The 19,359-nt window shown below is 38.3% G+C and overlaps 1 protein-coding gene across 10 annotated transcripts in view; it reads left to right on the top strand.

Annotated features, from left to right (window-relative positions):
* The window catches only part of LOC111154508 (lysine methyltransferase 2C), a 267,678-nt gene that overhangs the window by 110,555 nt on the left and 137,764 nt on the right, over window positions 1–19,359 (top strand). For all 10 annotated transcript variants that reach the window (XM_022514139.1, XM_022514140.1, XM_022514145.1 and 7 more), the window contains exon 6: window positions 223–332. In XM_022514139.1, coding sequence (XP_022369847.1) covers window positions 223–332 — 110 coding nt within the window. The remainder of the gene's footprint in view (window positions 1–222; window positions 333–19,359) is intronic.

The following is a 19,359-nucleotide window of genomic DNA, read 5'->3' as shown; positions in this document are numbered from 1 at the left end:
AGACTTAACCCACTGAGCCACTCAGGCGCCCCACAGTATTTTGCATTTCTAACAACTTCCCAGGTGATACATTTGGGAAGGGCTGATGGCTTTAGTGTGATCACAGATACAGGGTACCTTTGTGTGTTGGCATGTCAGGGCTGGTTTGGGGGGTTTATGTCTTATTAGCATTAATACGCTTCATGTGTATTCATTTGCTTCTTTTCACTTCACCCATTTTAGGCACTTGCTGGGCTCATCACCGCTGTGTGGAGTGGTCACTGGGCGTGTGCCAGATGGAGGAACTGTCGTTAGTGAACGTGGACAAAGCTGTTGTCTCAGGGAGCACAGAAGTAAGTAGAAGTAACAAATATTTAATTAAGCCACAGTTTTGTAACGTTTACTCTAGTCAACATGAAGGTTCACTTGGCCAGAATTGTTTATTAAATGATTAATGTAAAAACCCTTAAAATAGGAATTTTTAATTTTATATCCAAGAGTATTTTGTGCATACCACTAGAATATTTAAGCTGTGCAATTAATGTTAACCTAACAAATATTTTACATTTTAAAAAATATTTTACATTTAAATCAGAAATTAAAAATCTTAGGAGAATTCCTAACTGTATTTATACATTTATGTGGTTACTATTTAAGAGGGAACATGCAATGAAGATGTAACATGAAGAGACAACATTTGACAGGTCTTTAGTCCACAATGTGCATTAGCTCTGTTTGCTATTTTATAAAATTGATCCAGAAAGTTCTTTACAGTCAAGTTGGCAGTTCAGTTCATCTTTTTGGCCTCATCCCAAAGTAGTATCATGTACATAGTCTACTCTCTTTTCAAGTTTTCACTGTGATTTTCATGTGATTTTGAAATGAGCACAATAAATGCAACATTTACTGTCCATCTATAAAGGAAACAAACCCTGTGAAGTGAAATTGCTTTGCTGCCCACAGATTCTCTTGGACTTTTGACAGTTAAATTTGGGAGAAGTGAAGCAGCCTTCCCAAAGGAATGTTAAAAATGAAATTTTGATCATAGAAATTATGTGGGCTTTAACAGATAGAGTACAGGTAAAACTCTCAAAAGTGTCGTCAAGACAGGGACTTAGATTCAATTAATTATTCAATTAGTATAATATTAGATTTACTCAGGTTATTAAAATGACCTAAATTACATGGATGAGTAACTCCCACCTCAAGCTTAGTCAAATTAGAGTGCTTGTTTTAGAAATGTGACAGTACACTGAAATGCTTATGTCATCAAATTGTGAACAGTATAGTGCAGAATAGTAAGTTCTGTGGTCTGGACAAGCTTAGATGGCTAGATCAAGACTGTGACAGATCAGTGGGCACTCTTTTTGTCACAGACTACTTCAGAAGTAGTGTTGGATTATTTTGTGGAAATGAAAAATATTATAGGAAAGTCAATGAACAAAGGCTAAAATGAGCTTTGTGGTGTTGGTTTGAAATTGGAAGAATCGGTGTAAACTGGTTTTTAATATATACAGATTCAGAAATACAGATGTGTGTACGTGTGAGTCAGTATGTATACACGTTTCCTAGCTCTGTTTGCTAAGACAGTCGTTAGAAGCTTGCTTCCCTCTGTCCTTCTTGGTTAAAAGATGCTATCTTTGTGTCTTAGATACTTCCTGATAAATATTTAAATGGAATTTAGAGATGAAGTCTGTGCCCTGTTGCTGGTGGAGGAATCAAGGGCCATGGGAGGCCCACAGTCATGTCTCTTTACGAAGCCAGTAGCATGGAGTGGGTGGGAGCAGTGGAATGCGGATGGAGGAGGCTGCGCAGACCGTGTGGGGTCCCCAGGGGGCTGGTGGCGCATCGTCAGACCTTCACATCTTCGCGTGGTGAAATCAGTCCAGACTTAGGGTAGAGCCAGTAGTCTGTTGCCATTTCTACAGTTGGTGTTTTGTTTTTTTTTTTTTTGTCTTCTGGTTTTTCTCCATTATCAGATAGGCACAGGACTTAGCTAGAACTTTTCTCACTTGTCCCTCAGAAGAGTTTGTGTCACTGGCAGAAAGTCAAACTCATAACAGCACATTTGTTGCTAAGTCTGTGGGGAAATAGGCGCTCTTACACCTTGCTGATAGGATGCAAATTGACATAAATCTTCTGGAGAATAATCTGGTGGTACTTAAAAACCACATGTTTTGACCGTTCTAGGATTCTGCCCTGAAAATATGCCTCCAGTAATGCAAAATACTTGTGCTATTACAAGTTAATAATTACAGCATGGTTTAACTTGGAAAATATTGGGAACAACCTAAGTGGCACCCATGATAGAATGGTCGAAGAAACTGTGGTACGGTTCATATGGCGGCATATTATGTGTGTACAAATACCGTGAGGAGTATCTGTCTGAAATGATGTGAAGTCGGTTCCAACATGTATTTTTAAGTGAAAGAAGAGTGCAAAAGACCATTTATGATGTGCACCCTTTTATGTAAGAAGGGATAAGATATAAGCAAATATACATGCCTCTGGTCATTTTGGAAAAGAAATACAGGAGGGATAAACAGGAAACTGAAGAGATTGGTTACCTATGGCAGGTGGGTGGGAAAGAGGTGGAAAGGAAGTGGGAATGGGACTGATGTAGCCTGGGTGAGGTGTGCCAGACACTCGCAGATCTCTCTCTTTGTATAGTTCCTCTGACTCTTAGAACTGTAGAAATGTTTCACATACCCCCTAACTAAGCAATTACAACTATCTAGGACATGGGGGAGTTCATAAAGGAATACCAGAATTCACACTAAAGGGGATAGGGAAGGAAAGAGCTAACCCGAGTAACTGGCAAACAGTATCTTGGCAGGCGAGCTGGAATTGCTGAAGAAGAAAGCATAGCATGCGCGCGCTGTGGTCCAGTGAGTTCCTGTGCTTCTCGCAAGGGTATGGGTTTGCAGTTCTGAAGCCACTTTATGTGTATACCGTGAGTGAACAAATAAGTAGATATGTGGTTGATAATGAGAACGAGGTTTTTCTGTGTTGGAGAAAGGAGCTACAAATAAGGAAAGGGTAAAATGAATTTTGTGGTGTTGAAATGGAATCAGAAGCATCAGTATAAACTCATGGTTCTTAATATTTATGTAGACAGATACAGAAATACAGATGTGTAGATGTGTGTATGCATGAGGCAGTATGGTTACGTGTAATTCCTAGTTCTGTCCTCTGTGAAGGCCTAGACAGAGTGACCCCCGCTAGCAGTGAGCACACCTGGTGCTCAGATCTTGGTTTCTAACCACTATTCGCCTATAAAAGGAACCGGGTTCCTTGAGAAGTAGTTCATGGTACCGGCAAAATACAGTCCAAGGTGCCAGAAAGTAAGCAAGTACTCAAAACCAGGAAGACTTGTTGAAAACACAGGAGCCAACCTGGAGGAGCTCCTAAGAGCTGGAATAATTCGAGCCACACAAAAAAATACAGTATTTGGTTTTCGTTCACAGAATAAAGTAAGTACACGTGAGTCCATACTGATACGAATGAATGAACCAACGAATGAATGAATGAACAAATGAATGAATAGCGTTAAGTCAGGTCATATCACTCCTCTACCTACCACACTTCACTACGGATTTCCTGTTTCATTCAGAGAAAAGAGAAAAAAAAGCCCGTGCTCACTACCTGACAGGGCTCTCCGTGATCTTCCGCACCCTCACAAGTACTTCTAAGACGTCACTCACTGTCCTCTGCCCCCATTTGCTTCCCTCAGCCATACCAGCCTCCTTCATCTTCCTCAGATGCCCCAGACGTATCCTCCTCGGGGCCTTGGCACTTCCAGTTCCCTCTCTGTTGAAGATTCTTCTCGGATGTATGACGGCTTGCTCCCTCATGTCCTCTAGGAATTTATTCAAGAGTTGCCTTGTCAGTGAGGGCTTTCCTTGGGTCCCTGTTGGAAGTTTCAGGGGTCTCATTCTCAAATAACATCCCTGCTCTGTGGTTTTCTCCTTTGTCCTTGTTGCCATTTAACATAGTACATATTTACTTAATGATCTTGTTCATCTTCCCTTCATTACTAGAGTGATGTTGCCAAGGATCTTTTTCTGTTTGGGTCGTTCCTCAATAATTATTTGTAGCCTAAATGAATAGCACCAGAGGTCATTCATGAATCACTCATAGTTACAGGAAAGATCCAAAGTGCCAGAGTGTTAACGGGGATCACTAATGTAGTTGACTTTATAAAAGTGTATGAATACATAATTGTCAAAGAAGAAGCCTCTGCAGTAGAGTAAAGCTTTATTTACAGTTCTGCTCAAGTGACGCGGGGCGATGGGCGGTGACGATGCAGATCCTTGCGCTGCTATCTCAGAATGTTCTCTAGGGTCAAACTATGTAGAAGTGCTATTGAACTTGGAATACATTTTTATTTTACCAAAAGGCAGGTGTACTAAATTTGTTGACCTTTATTTTGATGACCTGTGGCTGAATGTATTATGATACTACCTCAAAGAAAATAAACATTTCATCTGCCTCTTCAAGGTAAAGGTGACATTTCAGCAGTGAGAATGGAATGACTTTTCAGAGAAATGTGCTGGGGGTTGGGCATTTTGAAAATGGATGTCTGGAACTATTTCTGTTTGATATTTTATTGTGTTTTACAAACAATGAAAGTTTGTAAAAGCAAAAATTCTCAACGTTTGTCAAAAAGTTTTGGACATGGAATTTTGTGTTCTCTTTAAAATATTCTGAAAAGTTTTAGTATGTTTCAAACCCGTTTGTTAAAAAGTAAAAAATTAATACTTTTTGATTATGGAAGGTGAAAATTTACTAGCTGAATTTTGATAATTTTGGTTGGGATTGAAAACTAGTTCTGGAAGGGAAGCACTACATCTATTTAGATCTTAACTTTTGTTAGAATCATTTGTTTTCAACTCCCAGCAGATAGTGAAGTAAACTTGTCAGGTGCAGAGAACAAGATACAGAGGCCAGTTGGAAGGTGTGGTGCTCTGCAAACCTCTTCATTGTCCACATCTCTTAATAAGAAGCGCTTGAGCCCGCACCCTTACTGTACATTCTCACTGGAGTCTGTGTCTCTGCTCTGTGACACTTCACCAGCAGTTGTAAATTGACCGCGTTGGTGTGAGTCTGTTATTAATTTCAGTTGCCCCCACTAGGATGTAAGCACCATGAGTGCATCGATGAGATCTGTTCTAGTTTATCGTTTTATCTCTGTTGCTTAGCAAAGCACCTGGAACACAATTGAGTCATTGATCGGATAAATGTCTGCATGAATGAAATCTGCAGGTGAGCGCGGGTTAGCCGAGTGGAGAGGGAAGTGCTACTGGTCCCTGGTGGTTGCTGCCCAGCACCCGGCTGCGTCCAGGCCGGCCTCCCGTGGCAAAGAGAGCCTGTAGTGCTGAGGTTGAGAGATTCTGGTTTAATTAATATTATTATTCCTATTTGAAAATTAGCATATTTAATCTTCACATTAAAAAAAGATTTTTTTTTTTGTTTTTATTTATTTTCTTTCTGAATTATTTTTTTCAAGAAGGTAGAGAGGACAGACAGGGGACTGAGCTGAGCTCTGAGTCCCTAATGATTTTCTCAGTTTTTAAATGGCATTCTTTATCAAGCTGTTTAGTTTTTCTGGAACTTCCTTCAGATTGTTTCCAGTTTTCCCAGGGGTAACTTTATCTTTTTCTAGATTGAAGAATATGCTATACTGTGAACCTGTGTTTCAGGAAAGGTAATGGTGTTTCTTCTTTGGAGCCCTGGAGGTGCTACTAACATCTTGGAGATCTGGATAATTTGGGTATTACTGATGGAGTAGTTTAATTCTGCATGCTACAGATGTTTGATCATTTATTTACTGGAAGCCCCCTGCACTTTTTCCTGCACTCTGCTCATTGCCCTCCAAAAGATAGATAGATATATAAATATATATATATTTTAAGATTTTATTTATTTTTTTGACAGAGATCACAAGTAGGCAGAGAGGCAGGCAGAGAGAAAAAGAGAGAGGAGGAAGTAGGCTCCCTGTTGAGCAGAGAGCCCCATGCGGGGCTCGATCCCAGGACCCTGAGACCATGATCTGAGCTGAAGGCAGAGGCTTAACCCACTGAGCGCCCAGGCGCCCTCCCAAAGATATTACCAGTGAAGCTCCAACATGCATTTCTGTTCCTTTGACTAGTTCTGCTTAGGCTATTACTCTATAAATAAAACATTAAAAATTACTTAATATTATCTCCCTACTTAGAATTGATAATTTTTTAAGTTTTTTCCACCCACCTCCTGCCACAACCCCATATTAAAATCTCATTGTATTATACTGATTTTGCGCCAGGTGTCTTACAGAAAACCAGCCTCGTTCTGTGAGAAGAGTTGTAAGTTTTTTATGTTTTTGGTTCTTTTTGTAGACTGCAAAAGAACAAAAATAGCTTCTCTATCACAAGGTGGGTGGCAGTATACACTGAGAATGTAGATAAGCAATGTAATGTAAATGTAATTTTGTTAAAAAAATTTTTTTAAGCAGAATATGGAGAAAATCTCTCCGTACATGTCCTGTGAGCAGCTGGGAGTCCGTTTCTATAGGATGATTTAACTATCGCACTGTGTCTTTATGTGAGGTGATTCGTAGGCACCTGTTTTATCAACAATGATGTCCAATACTGTTATTTTTTATATAATCCTAGTAACGTAAGTATAAAGAAACCATCAAGTTATATATTCTTCATTTTACCCTACAGTTCTTTAAGAGGAGGGGCAAACATTCACAGATCTGAAGTTTGTGTCTGTGGGGGTCCTTGAGGATGCCTTCACGTTGGAGACTCACTAGACAGACGAATGGCGCTCACCGTGAAGTTGTAATTGTGGCTAAGATTTATTGCCGTGATACGGTGAGGATATATAATGGAAGAATCTCAGTGGAGAAAAAATACTGACGGGGTCTGGAGGAATTCATGTATAGCCTTCCTCAGGTGCTCAGCCTCCCGCGAGGGGTTGCACAAAGCACCCTCTTCTCTTTGCAGTGAAAATGCAGCAATATGAGGAGCTCAAGGTCTTTGCTGGTGGCTGATCACACAGGCACCCTTTGCCTAGCGCATACCAGAAGGAAGGTCATGTTTGCACAGATAGGATAGGCACAGTAAACACTTGTCGCTGAGGGAGCCATGGCAACCCTCCCAAAATTCATGTTCCTGGGGACCAGCTGTGTAGACAGGCCTTTCTAAGGAGAGTAGTCTGAGGCCTGCTGCAACAGAACTAAAATTGTATTGTGTAGCAACTGTAACATTTCTGTCCTCAGGACTGCAGTGGGTAACACATTGAATAGTCCCCATCGTAGGGAGGCTGTGATAAGTGCTCTAGTGGTTATATAGAACTTGGTAACTTCGATCAGAGGAAAGATACTTGTAAGGATACTTTTGACTCTAACAGAAAAATCCTGTGTTTACTTCTGAACTCTGCTTTCTCTCTATTAATGTATCCATGGCAGCTTTCTTTTGATTAGTGTAAGCATGGTATATCTTAGTCCCTCCTTTTATTTTAACTCTTTGTGTCTTTCTATTTAGTGTATGTTTTTTTGCAGACAGTGGTTTTGCTTTTTAAAATCTAACCTGGCAGTTTCTGCTTTTTTAATGGGAGTGTTTAGGACATGTACATTTAATGTGATTAAGTTTTCCTTTTTAAAAAAAATCCTTTTTGTTTCTGTCTGTTCTTTGTTTCCTTTCCTTGCATTCTCTTTTGGATTGAATTTTTTTTTTATTTTAAGATTTTATTTATTTATTTGACAGAGAGAGAGATCACAAGTAGGCAGAGAGGCAGGCAGAGAGAGGAGGAAGCAGGCTCACTGCTGAGCAGAGAGCCCGATGCGGGGCTCGATCCCGGACCCTGAGATCATGACCTGAGCTGAAGGCAGAGGCTTAACCCACTGAGCCACCCAGGTGCCCCTGGATTGAATTTTTTTAATGATTCCATCTTACTTCCTTTTTGGACTGTTTTGTCATTTTATTGGTTGCTTTAGGACTTACAGTATACATCTTTTTTTATCACAGTCTACCTTCCAGTGATATTATAACTTCATATATAATGAAAATGTGCTTTTGTTCCCTTCCATTTTTCCTCTCCTGGAATTTGTGCTGTTGCTGTCATCTATTCAACTTTTACATGTGTTATAAATGCCATAAGGTATTGTTATTTTTTAAAAGATTTTTATTTATTTAAGAGAGAGAGAGAGCACAAGCACATGGTGGGGAGGAGCAGAAGGAGAGGAAGAGAAAGTCTCAAGCAGACTCTACACTGAGCCTAGAGCCCGACATGGGGCCTGATCTCACGACCCTGAGATCACAGCCTGAGCTGGGTGGATGCGCCACCCAGGCAGCCAAGACAACGTTATTTTGATGAAGTTGTCAGATATGTCTGAAAGAGACTTAAGTAATAAAAAAATATTATAAATAGAGTCACCCCTTTTGTTACCAGTTCTGATGTTCTCCATTGCTTTGTGTACTTTCACCTGCTGTCATTCTCTTTGTGTCTGAAGACATCCTTTAACATTTCTTGCAGTGCAGGACTGTAGGTGATGGAGTCCTTCAGTGGTTGTATTCCAAAGGGCTTTTATCTTACCTTCATATCTGAAATATGTTTTCGGCAGGTACAGAATTCTAGTTGACTCCCCTCCCCCATTACTTTAAAGATGCCATGCCACAGTCTTCTCTCTTGCACTGTTTCTTATGAGCTGTCTGGTATTATCCTTATCTTTGTTCCTCTGTAAATGTCTTTTTATCTGTGTACTCTTAATATTGTGTCACCAGTTTTGGACAATTTGATTATGTTATGCCTTTGTGTAATGTTTCTTGTGGTTGGCGACAGCTTGTTGAATTTCTTGAATCTGTAAGTTAATAGTTCTCATTATGGTTAGAAAGTTTCTGCCAATTATTTCTTCAAATATTTCTTCTGTTACCCCATCTTCCCTCTCTTGGGGACTCCAGTTACCTTAATATTAGGCCATTTGAAGTTTTCCCATTGCTTAATAATGCCCACCTACCCCCCCCCTTTCCCCCCATTTTAAAAAATATATTTTTTCCTCTATGTTTCATTTTAGTTTCTGGGTTTTTCCCTTCAATTTCACTAATCTTTTCTTCTGTAATTTCTGATCTGTTAATCATATCCAATGTAATTTTCACATCAGATGTTATTTTTATCTTAAGTTTGATTTGAGTCTTTTTATATCTTCTGTATCTCTCTTTAGCTTTTTGAACATATTGAATACACGTATAGAACTTTTATTTTTTTTAAAAGATTTATTTATTTATTTGACAGAGAGAGAGAGAGAGAGAGAGAGAGAGAGATCACAGGTAGGCATAGAGGCAGCCAGAAAGAGAGGGGGAAGCTGGCTTCCTGCTGAGCAGAGAGCCTGATGCAGGGCTGGATCCCAGTACCCTGAGATCATGACCTGAGCCGAAGACAGAGGCTTTAACCCACTGAGCCACCCAGGTGCCCTAATGGCATCTTATAATTTTAACATCTGGGTTAGTTCTGATTGATTGATTTTGATTTTTGATTGATTTTGATTGATCATTTTCAGTTTAGACTCTGAGGTTTTGCTTCTTTTTGTACCTGGTAAGTTTTATTTGGATGCCAGGCTTTGTGAATTCTACCTTGCTGGGTGCTGGTTTTTTCACAGTAGGAAGTCAAGACTTAGGGTCATGGGTAAGTTCAGTGGCATTGTGATGCCAAGTTGCCAGGTTCTTACTATCTTTGCATTGTGTATCCACAGTATATTAGATTCTTCCATGGTCCAGTTCTTCTCATAGTCCAAAGAGAGTGGGCAGGAACGTTATGTATCATACATTCATGATAACATTCAGAGCTTGGGGGTTGGGGCGTGGGATCCCCCCACCTTTTCTTAATTATTATTTTAATTAAGGAAAACCCTTTTTATATGGTTCCCTCTACTCTAGCAGATTTCTTCTAACATTTCATTAGTTAGTTTACTCCCATGTTTTCATCTTAAAGCAATAATCAGTAAGTGTTGGGATAACCACCATTTGATTAAACCATGATTTTCCTTTGGGACCATGGATGGTGCCGTTTCCTCTGAAGTACACTGCTGCTTAAGGGAGAGTGGACATCTGAACAAAAGAGATCCTTCGGAAGGAAGCAGATGGAATGGTGGTTTCATAGTTAACTAACAGTGTCTATTACTGGAGACACTTTTGACTGAGGGAACCTGAAAATATTTTAAAAGGAGGAAAGATTAAAATGGTACTGCTTGGAGGATGAGTAAGTTTACCCAGTAGAATTTAGACAAAAGGTTGTCTTTTTTAGTTTTAGTTTTTGTTTTTTTCCAATATCTTATTTATTTGAGAGAGAGAGGAAGCATGAGCAGAGGGCAGGGACAGAAGGAAAGGGGGAAGCAGATCCCCACTGAGCTGGGAGCCTGACATGGGGCTTGATCCCAGGATTCCTGAGATTATGACCTGAGCTGAAGGCAAAAGCTTGACCGACTGAGCCACCAGGGCGCCCCCGGGTCGTCTTGAGCAGAGTTTAGGGACATGTGGCTTCTGGAAGAATGTCACATATATGAAAATGACTGGAGAATAAATAGGTAGAGTGAGGAATTAATGGGAGATGGGAATGGAAAATGTCCTTAGTTTGGCATGCCAAGTTGAAGAATTTCATTAATGAAGTTTTTAAAGAAGAAGAGCAAGTTTAGCAGATCTTACCACCTAGCCTTTTGTAATTAAATTGGGGGGGTTTACTTGAAGACAAAAATGTTTAGGATTACTGTTGTAATTTAAGGTCAACTAATGTAAGTTTCTGATTTTAGGTATACTGTGTGAAATGTAAAGACCGAATGTTGTTGGGATAGAGCGAGTTATATTTGATGAAAGAGGAGTTGCAAATGTCTCTAGTTTCAAGCCTGAGAATGTGGGAGAATCAGGAGTTTTGTTTTGACTAGGCCGAGCCTTAAACTCCGCGAAACATCTTTGGGACCAAGCGTCAGGGTTGGGATCATAGGTAGTTTTCCTAACTAGTAGTGATAGTAAAGCAAACTGCTAAACAAGAGAAGAAAAGAAGGTACAAGATTGGACCCTCTGGTCAGTGTTTAGATTAAGAAGTCCCCAGATGGATGTGACATAGCATAAAAGTTACAGGGAGTTTACTAGGAATTGCTGAGTCTGTATTAATATATTTAAGGACATATGGCCAATGATTTCAAGTGTGTTTTCTGTATTATAATATTTTCTAAAAATATTTTCTAAATAAAACACAATTATTATATTTAATGGGTAAGAATCAGGAACCTTGATTTCTTATTCTATCTGACATTGTTAGGTAAAGTCTTGTGGACATCTTTACCAAGTCATACTACCTCTCTCTACCCAGTTTCTTCATTTTGCATATTAAGAAATTAAATTATCTCATCAGACTAAAATGCAAGGCTATAAGGAAGACATCAAAGATCTATTGGGGATGATTTTGTTAGAATACTAAGTACAAAAAAAAAAAAAGAATATTAAGTACAAAGTATGTATACAGCAAAAAAAAAAAAAAAAAAAAAAAAAAAAAAATCCAAGATTTGAACTTAGAATGATCTTAGGTATACTTATACCTAAAAACTGATGTATTTATTTCCTTATAACTTGGCAACATGATTCTTAAATTTTTTTTTTTTTTTTAGATTTTATTTATTTATTTGACAGAGAGAGATTACAAGCCGGGGAGCCAAAGGCAGAGGGAGAAGCAGGCTCCCCACTGAGCAGGGAGGCCAATATGGGGCTTGATCCTAGGATGCTGAGATCATGACCTGCGCTGAAGGCAGATGCTTAACTGACTGAGCCTCCCAGGTGCCCCCTTAATTTTTTTGTTTTTTAAGGAATTAAGTTGGGTAGAGCTAAGAGGAAACTAGAAATTTCTGTTTTTTTAAAATCGAGAGTTTGATAAGCCTATTTGGTAAAAACAAAATTTGAAAGGCCCATTCGGTAAAGATGACCTTGGCCTTATTTTTTTTCTCAGTAAAAGTCACAATTTCTTTAAAAAAATTTTTTTTTAGCTTTAATTAAGTTTGATTTAAAGAACTGAGTTTATCTTTCTGATAAGGTGAGTGTTATTCTTCGATACAATGAAAAGCCCCTTTGGTGTGGGACTTACATAAACACAAAATATCTTTTGAAGGCTACATAGAAAACTGGTAAAATACTTTGGGTTTATGGAATTTCTCCTGTGTGGCCTGTACAGGGCCACTTTCCATTTTATAACCCTTAGAAAGTTTTGAATTTTGAACTTTGATTATTTATTTCAAAAATTAGAATGCTTACAGTAGTTTCTAATGTGTCCTTGAAAGTGTATTTCAGAAGTTCATTTCTGTAGTTCTTCCCCAACATTTAGGTATTTTTTATTTTTATGCATTGTGTTCTATAGGAGTATAGTGTCCTTTTCTCACATATGGGGAGCCAGTTGTTAGTATATTATCTCTTGAAATCGCTTTTTTTCCTTCACATATTTGAAAGATAACTTCTGTCATCTAGCACATGTTCAGTGTATGTGTGGATTGTCCCTAAGCTCTCTATTTTAATTCATTTGCATATTTATATGCCCTAGTGATAATATCACACCACCATGGTTACTATAGCTTTCTAATAAGTTTCAATATCTGGTAGAGTAGAAATTACTGTATAACAGAGAAACTTGTATTAGATTAGCTCTCCCACTGAGAACAACTAGAGGAGTTGGATAAAATATTTTTTCAAAGAAATGTTTAAAGGCATTAGAGGACTGTCAGAGAGATGAGGACTTGAGGGAGTGAGGGCCCAGAGGGAAGGAGTAAGCCTTGAGGTCAGCCTGATTCAACTTTCCTTTTCCCCTTGAGGTATATATCCAGTTGGTAAAAGACCAGTTGAGAGGCTAGAAAACTGAGAGGAGATTCTGGTAGTCTATAAAGTTAGGGAGACAAAAATGGGATTTAATACTGTAGACTTCCATTTGGGATGCTGAAGGTTGCATCACAGGTTAGCAAATTATGGCCTGTGGATCAAATCCAGTCTACCATCTGCGTTTATAAGGCTCACAAGCAAGATAGTTTTTACTTTTTATTTATTACTATTTTTTAGGTAGGCTCTACCTCCAGTGTGGAGCCTAATCACGACCTTGAGATCAAGATCTGAGCTTTGATCAAGAGTCAGATGCTTGGGGCACCTGGGTGGCTCAGTTGGTTAAGCATCTACCTTTGGCTCAGGTCATTATCCCAGGGTCCTGCGATCAAGCTCCACATCATCAGGCTCCCTGCCCAGTGGGGAACCTACTTCTCCCTCTCCCGAATGCTTGTGCTCTCTCTTGCTAACACTCTCTATCCCCCTCTCTCTCAAATAAATAAAAATCTTAAAAAACAAAACCAAAAAAGAGTCAGACGTTTAACTGACTGAGCCACCCAGGTGCCCCAGTTTTTACATTTTTAAATAGTTAATAAATTCAAAGACTATCTTTTATAACACATGAAAATCATCTGAAATTCGGAGTTTTGTGTTTGTAAATAAAGTTTTATTGGAACCAAAGCCACACTCATTAATTTGCATATTACCTGTGGCTTCTCTTGAGTTACATTGACAGAATTCAGTTGTTGCTGCAGAGACCACACATGCTTTGCACTGCTGTGGGCATGCTGTGAATCACAGTGCCACAATTACAACTCATCAGTGTTTGATTGACACATGTATTGTCCCACCATCTTACTAATTTCTTTTAGTACTGGTGCATAGTTAGCATCTTAAAAAAAAGAGAAGAAGAGAAAAGTGGGCTTCATATGTACTGCTTTTGAGGCATAATGGAATAAATTCTGTTTTGACCAAACTAGATGGCAAACCATTATATTTATTATGCTGGGACACTATAGCTGGGGAAAAGAATACGATATATGCCAAGGTTATCAGACTGAGCACTCATCACACTAATCCAAACTTATAGGAAGATAATGATCAGAAAAAAGTAGTAAACTAAAATGGTCTATCTCATCATAGCAGAAATTCTTTACACAAGTGAAAAATGAAAATGAAACTAAAAGTTAGTTTCTTACTGGGTCATTTGTTAGCCAAGCACAGAAAGCCATTGATCCAAGATGAGTTAATTAAATCATGTCTGACTACAGCAGTCAAAGAAATGTGTGCACAGAAAATAAACTTAGCCTTTGAGCAAGAATAGTTTTAAAAGTTGAGGACATTAAGCACAATATCAATAGTTATTTTAAAATGAGTCAAATGATTTCTAGTGGTTTTCCTCGGCTGTTAATATGTCAGTAGATATTGCCGTACCGTTCAGTTGTTTATTCTAGAGGTTGATGCTGAGTTTGAAGTCACTGAAGAGTTAGGTTTTGTGAATTGTCTGCAGGAAACAATTACAGACAAAATATTTTCAAAGAAGTGGAGAAAAAACTAATTCAGTATAACCTGAAGTGGAATCTGCTAGGACGTGTTAACAGTGGTAAAATAAGTGTGGACCCGAAAAAGGGTTTATTTAGTTGGACAAGTTTATAAGCTTCTTAAAACATACTGGTGTTTAAAAGCCTGTGTGTATTCATTGTATTTATTCATCAACACATACTTTGCAGAAAACATTTCATCTGTTGTGGTTTTTTAAACTAATGGTGTTAGTAGTGAATTTCATTTGCTCTTGTGGCTATCAACATCTCAATTCTAAGAATTTTTGCTAGAAATAGAAGCTGAAAGTACTGAGACGCCTGGGTGGCTCAGTGGGTTAAACCTCTGCCTTTGGCTCAGGTCATGATCCCAGGGTCCTGGGATAGAGTCCTGCATCAGGCTCTCTGCTCAGCGGGGAGTCTGCTTCTCTTTCTGCGTCTGCCGGCTTGTGCACGCTCGCTCATTCTCTCTCTTTCTCTTTCTCTTTCTCAAATAAATAAATAAATAAATAAAATCTTAAAAAAAAAAAAAAGGAAGAAGAAGAAGCTGCAAGTACTGAGCTGCCCTATGGTGCAGCAGTTTGATTATTTAGCAGTGGCAGAGTTACTCTGCAGCAGATAGTGTGGTTCGAATCAGAAATAATGTCAAGCTGCTTTATACACTTTCTCACGCCATCACAATTTAAAATAAAAAGGTGCATCTCCATTCCCACATAAATTTGATATGTGGAAATATTTTCTAAGTTCCATCTACAGTTCAGTTACAGTTTTTGGACCTCGAGGAAGGAAATTTTCAAATTTCGAAATCCATTTAACTCTGTAATTGAGGAGCTTCAACCTCTCCTTTAATTGTAAAGTGATTGTTCTGTAATATAATGGTATGCTAAAAGCAAAGATCAAAAGATTTTAATAAAATTTTATAAATGCTTTTCAAAGATGAGTATGTTCAGATAAAATTATATGCTTCTGTCTTGATACCAGTATTTGGCAGTACCTCTGTGTGAAGAGATTTTTTCAAAGATTGATATGTAAAATTTCATTTTATATTATAATGAATAGATGAACATTTTACTATCAGTTTTTATAGAAAAGAGTAGCTTTGAACTCCAATTAAGTTAAATGTTATCCTCCTTCCAAATTCCATTCTTTCATGAGCAGCCTGTGTTACCCCCCCGCAAAAACAAAACAAAAAACCATGTTCAATTGTTAACATATTCCGTATTTTTTAAAAAAGATTTTATTTATCTGTTTGTTTGTGTGTTTGGAGAGTATATAAATGGGGTAGGGTCAGAGAGAGAGAATCCCAAGCAGACTGTGCGTCAAGTGTGGAGCTCAACACAGTTTGATCCCATGACCCTGAAATCACAGCCTGAGCTGAAATTAGGAGTTTGATGCTTCTCTGACTGAGCCATCCAGGCATCTCAGTTGTTACCATATTTTGAATAATAATAGTAGTTACAAAATTTTTGTGAAAATTAATTTTCTCTCTTGGTAGATAAGTACTCACATAGTATCCTTGATTTTGCCTCTTGTTCCACAAAGGATGTCCCTAAAATACTTACTATCTGGCCCTTTAAAGTTTGCTGATTCCTAAGCTACACTATTAGAATAAGGGAAAACTGGGGGGAAAAATCTCTCTTCACAAAACCAGCTTCAGATCAGCTCACGTGCAGATTAAATTAAAGAGATCTTCTCCAGCCTTAAGTGCTGGTTTGAAGAAAAAAATAAATCCTCTCTGGTTGAAAATAGCATCATTCAGGTGTCTCCACGTATCTCTGTAGTTTTAAAAAAAATTCAACGATAAGTCAAATTGCCAGGTATATTAGAAAATAAGAGCAAATCACTGAAAACCAAGAGAAGGAACAAATAATAGGAAAATGTCCTTGAGTCATTTTTTGGTTCTTTGCATTTCCACATAAAATTATAAAGTCTTGTAAAGATAACAAGGAGAATATGTCTACAAAGGAAGTGTTTAGATGCAGAAAGCACTGGCTGTGAAGCAACAAGTATGGAGTCATTTCTGGAATACATAGAATACCTATAGTAAGAAAACAGACAACCCCATAGAGAAAAGGGTGGATGATTTTTAAATAGGCTGTTTACAAAAATATAATCCAAATATCTGGTAAGCATATGAAAAGGTGTACAGTTCTATTCATAGTCATGAAATGCAAGGTGAAACTGGCCTGTGATAGCTGTACGTACCTGTCAGACCGCACAAATGAAGTCGGAGTGTAGTCAGCGTTGGCCTGGATTCGGATCAGTGGGAACTATGATGCTCTCCTGGTGAGGGAGAGTGAAAACTGCAACAGTCATTTGGGAAAACAGTATGACAACTAGTTAAGCTGAAGACACAATGGTTTCACTCTTACTTACAAACCTTTATGATGTGAGGTTCTCAAACTTTTTGGTCTCAGCACACCTTTATACTCTTATTTTGAAACATCGATGTCTACCTTCATAGAAGACAGTGGAATTCTCATATCTGCTTCTGCATTCTGTGTTGAAATATGCCATTTTGGTTGAAATATATGAAGAAAATCCAGCCACAAAAAGATACATAGTAGGAAAAAGGAAACTTAATTTAATTGCCACTTTAGATAATTATAAATATTTCTGGTTAATAGTGCACAAAATCTTGACAAATAGATTCTTCAAGATACGGTCCAAAATGGAATCTAAAGCCTTATCAGTGAACATTTCTCTACTCTTTAATATTCCATTATCTTGCAGTTTCAGCGGTTCTTTTACTCATGTATGCTTTTATAACATTATTAATTGCTATTTTGGAAAATATTGGTTCATTGAGTGATCCAGATATTTTAAATACTGACACATTTTAATAAATAACAAAATTCGCATTTGTTATTATAACCCTGATCTCATCAGAAAAGTCTGCGTGTCGGAAGCCGTCAAGCTCATTGCAGTAGATACACGTTTGTTACATGTTGGCAGTGGCCGGAAGTGGTCTCAGTTGTTTTCCTTGGAGTGATAGGCTCACTGTATCCATTTTTGTAGAAATAGTTTTCAAATAAGCCTGAGTGTCCTCATTTGTCAGTTTTCCTTCCAGTAAAAATTATGTTTCACAAAAAACGCTTTTTCACCTTACCAGTCAAATGACCACAGAAGTGCCTTTCTTCCAGAAAGCTTCATACTTTGGTGCAGCACAATAACTTGATACTTTCCCATTTTGTCGCACAAATATTTAAAGGATGTGTACTTACGGATTGAGATTTTGAAATTTAATAATTATACTGCTTCCTCAGTGATTTTCTTAAATGGAGCGAGTGACGTTTATGTCTACTGCCATCGCGGAGCAAGTTGAGAATGCGATGATGGCTGGTACTGTTTGGTGCCACTGCCTTGGCTACCGAAAAGGCACCAAGAATTTTACCCACATTGCTTTGCACCACATGCAGATAGCAGCACAGTGAAAAGGGTAAATAGTGTCTTATTACGAAAAGCTTTGGCCTCATGGATCCCTTGAAAAGGTCTCAGAGATCCCTTCACCTCACACGTCTGTGGACCGCTCTTTGAGAACTCCTCCACAGAAAAATGTCCTCACAAGTGTGTCAGGGTACATGTATGAGGATGTATAGGGTATATTTAAAACATCTTTTCTTTTTTTTTTTTTTTAAAGATTTTATTTATTTATTTGTCAGAGAGAGAGAGGGAGGGAGAAAACAAGCAGGCAGAGAGGCAGGCAGAGGCAGAGAGAGAAGCAGGCTCCCCACTGAACAAGGAGCCTGATGTAGGACTCGATCCCAGGACCCTGGGATCATGACCTGAGCCGAAGGCAGCAGCTTAACCAACTGAGCCACCCAGGCGTCCCTAAAACATCTTTTCTAATAATAGCTGCCAGCTGGAAGCAATGTAAATTTCTGGGTATTTAGATTAGGATATATGCATCTAAAGGAATACTGTCTAGCAACGAAGATGTGTGATTGAGAACTACAAGAATCAAATGGTTGTATTCCTTAAATGTACACTGAGTTGAAGCTAAGTCACAAAAAATCTTACAATGTGTTTATAGTTAAATGCAGTTCAAAACAAGCAAGCCTCAGTTATATTGTTTGGAGATAATATACGTAGCTAGTAAGACATCCAAAGAAAAACAGAAGATTAGTTAGTACAAACCCCATAATAGTCTGTACCTATGAGGAGGGCTTTGGAATAATGACATGAATGGTTCCACTGACAGGATTCCTGATGGTATCCTGTGTGTTGATACACAGATGCTCTTTTTTTTTTTTTTTTTAATATTTTATTTATTTATTTGTCAGAGAGAGGGAGAGCGAGAAAGTGAGCACAGGCAGGCAGAGGCAGAGGGAGAAGCAGGCTCCCTGCTGAGCAGGGAGCCTGATGTGGGACTCGATCCCAGGGCGCTGGGATCATGACCTGAGCTGAAGGCAGCTGCTTAACCAACTGAGCCACCCAAGTGTCCCCAGATGCTCTCTTAATAATTCCTTCAATTATAAAAATACACTTTATGTGATACGTTTCACAGTAAAAGATGGAAGCAAAGAGAATAAAAGCACAATATATCCCCTAACTTGATGTGTAAACTCAATGTAATTTTAATGAGATTTAAACTTCAATAGGAAAATAAAAAACAGCTATAAACATCCTTAAAATAAAGAAAAATGAAGGGATGGCAGCCCTTACAGATGTTGAAAACATATTAGAAAGCTGCAGTTAGAGCTGTGGCCTTAGATTCATAAATAGATTGCTGGAATGAAATAGAAAGTCCAGGTAGACCAAATACATAATAAAAAGTTACTTTATGGTAAAGATACCATTTTAAATCATTCTCAGTCCATTTTCACACTTATTCAAGTTGGGTAATTTCTCCATTCCACTGTTAAGTTTCAGTTAGTTCTTTATTTTGGTTGGTATATTTTTCACTTCTAAAGTTGCCATTTGCTTCTTTATGATATCTTACATATCTTTGCCAAGATTTTATTTCTTGGCTGAAACTCTGTTTTTTTTTTAAATTTGCATCAAGCTTATTC

This window comes from Enhydra lutris, unplaced genomic scaffold (assembly GCF_002288905.1).
Source record: "Enhydra lutris kenyoni isolate GAN:26980312 unplaced genomic scaffold, ASM228890v2 scaffoldscaffold37, whole genome shotgun sequence".
NCBI classification, from domain to species: Eukaryota; Metazoa; Chordata; class Mammalia; order Carnivora; family Mustelidae; genus Enhydra; species Enhydra lutris.
This window is presented reverse-complemented; position numbering and strand designations above follow the sequence as displayed.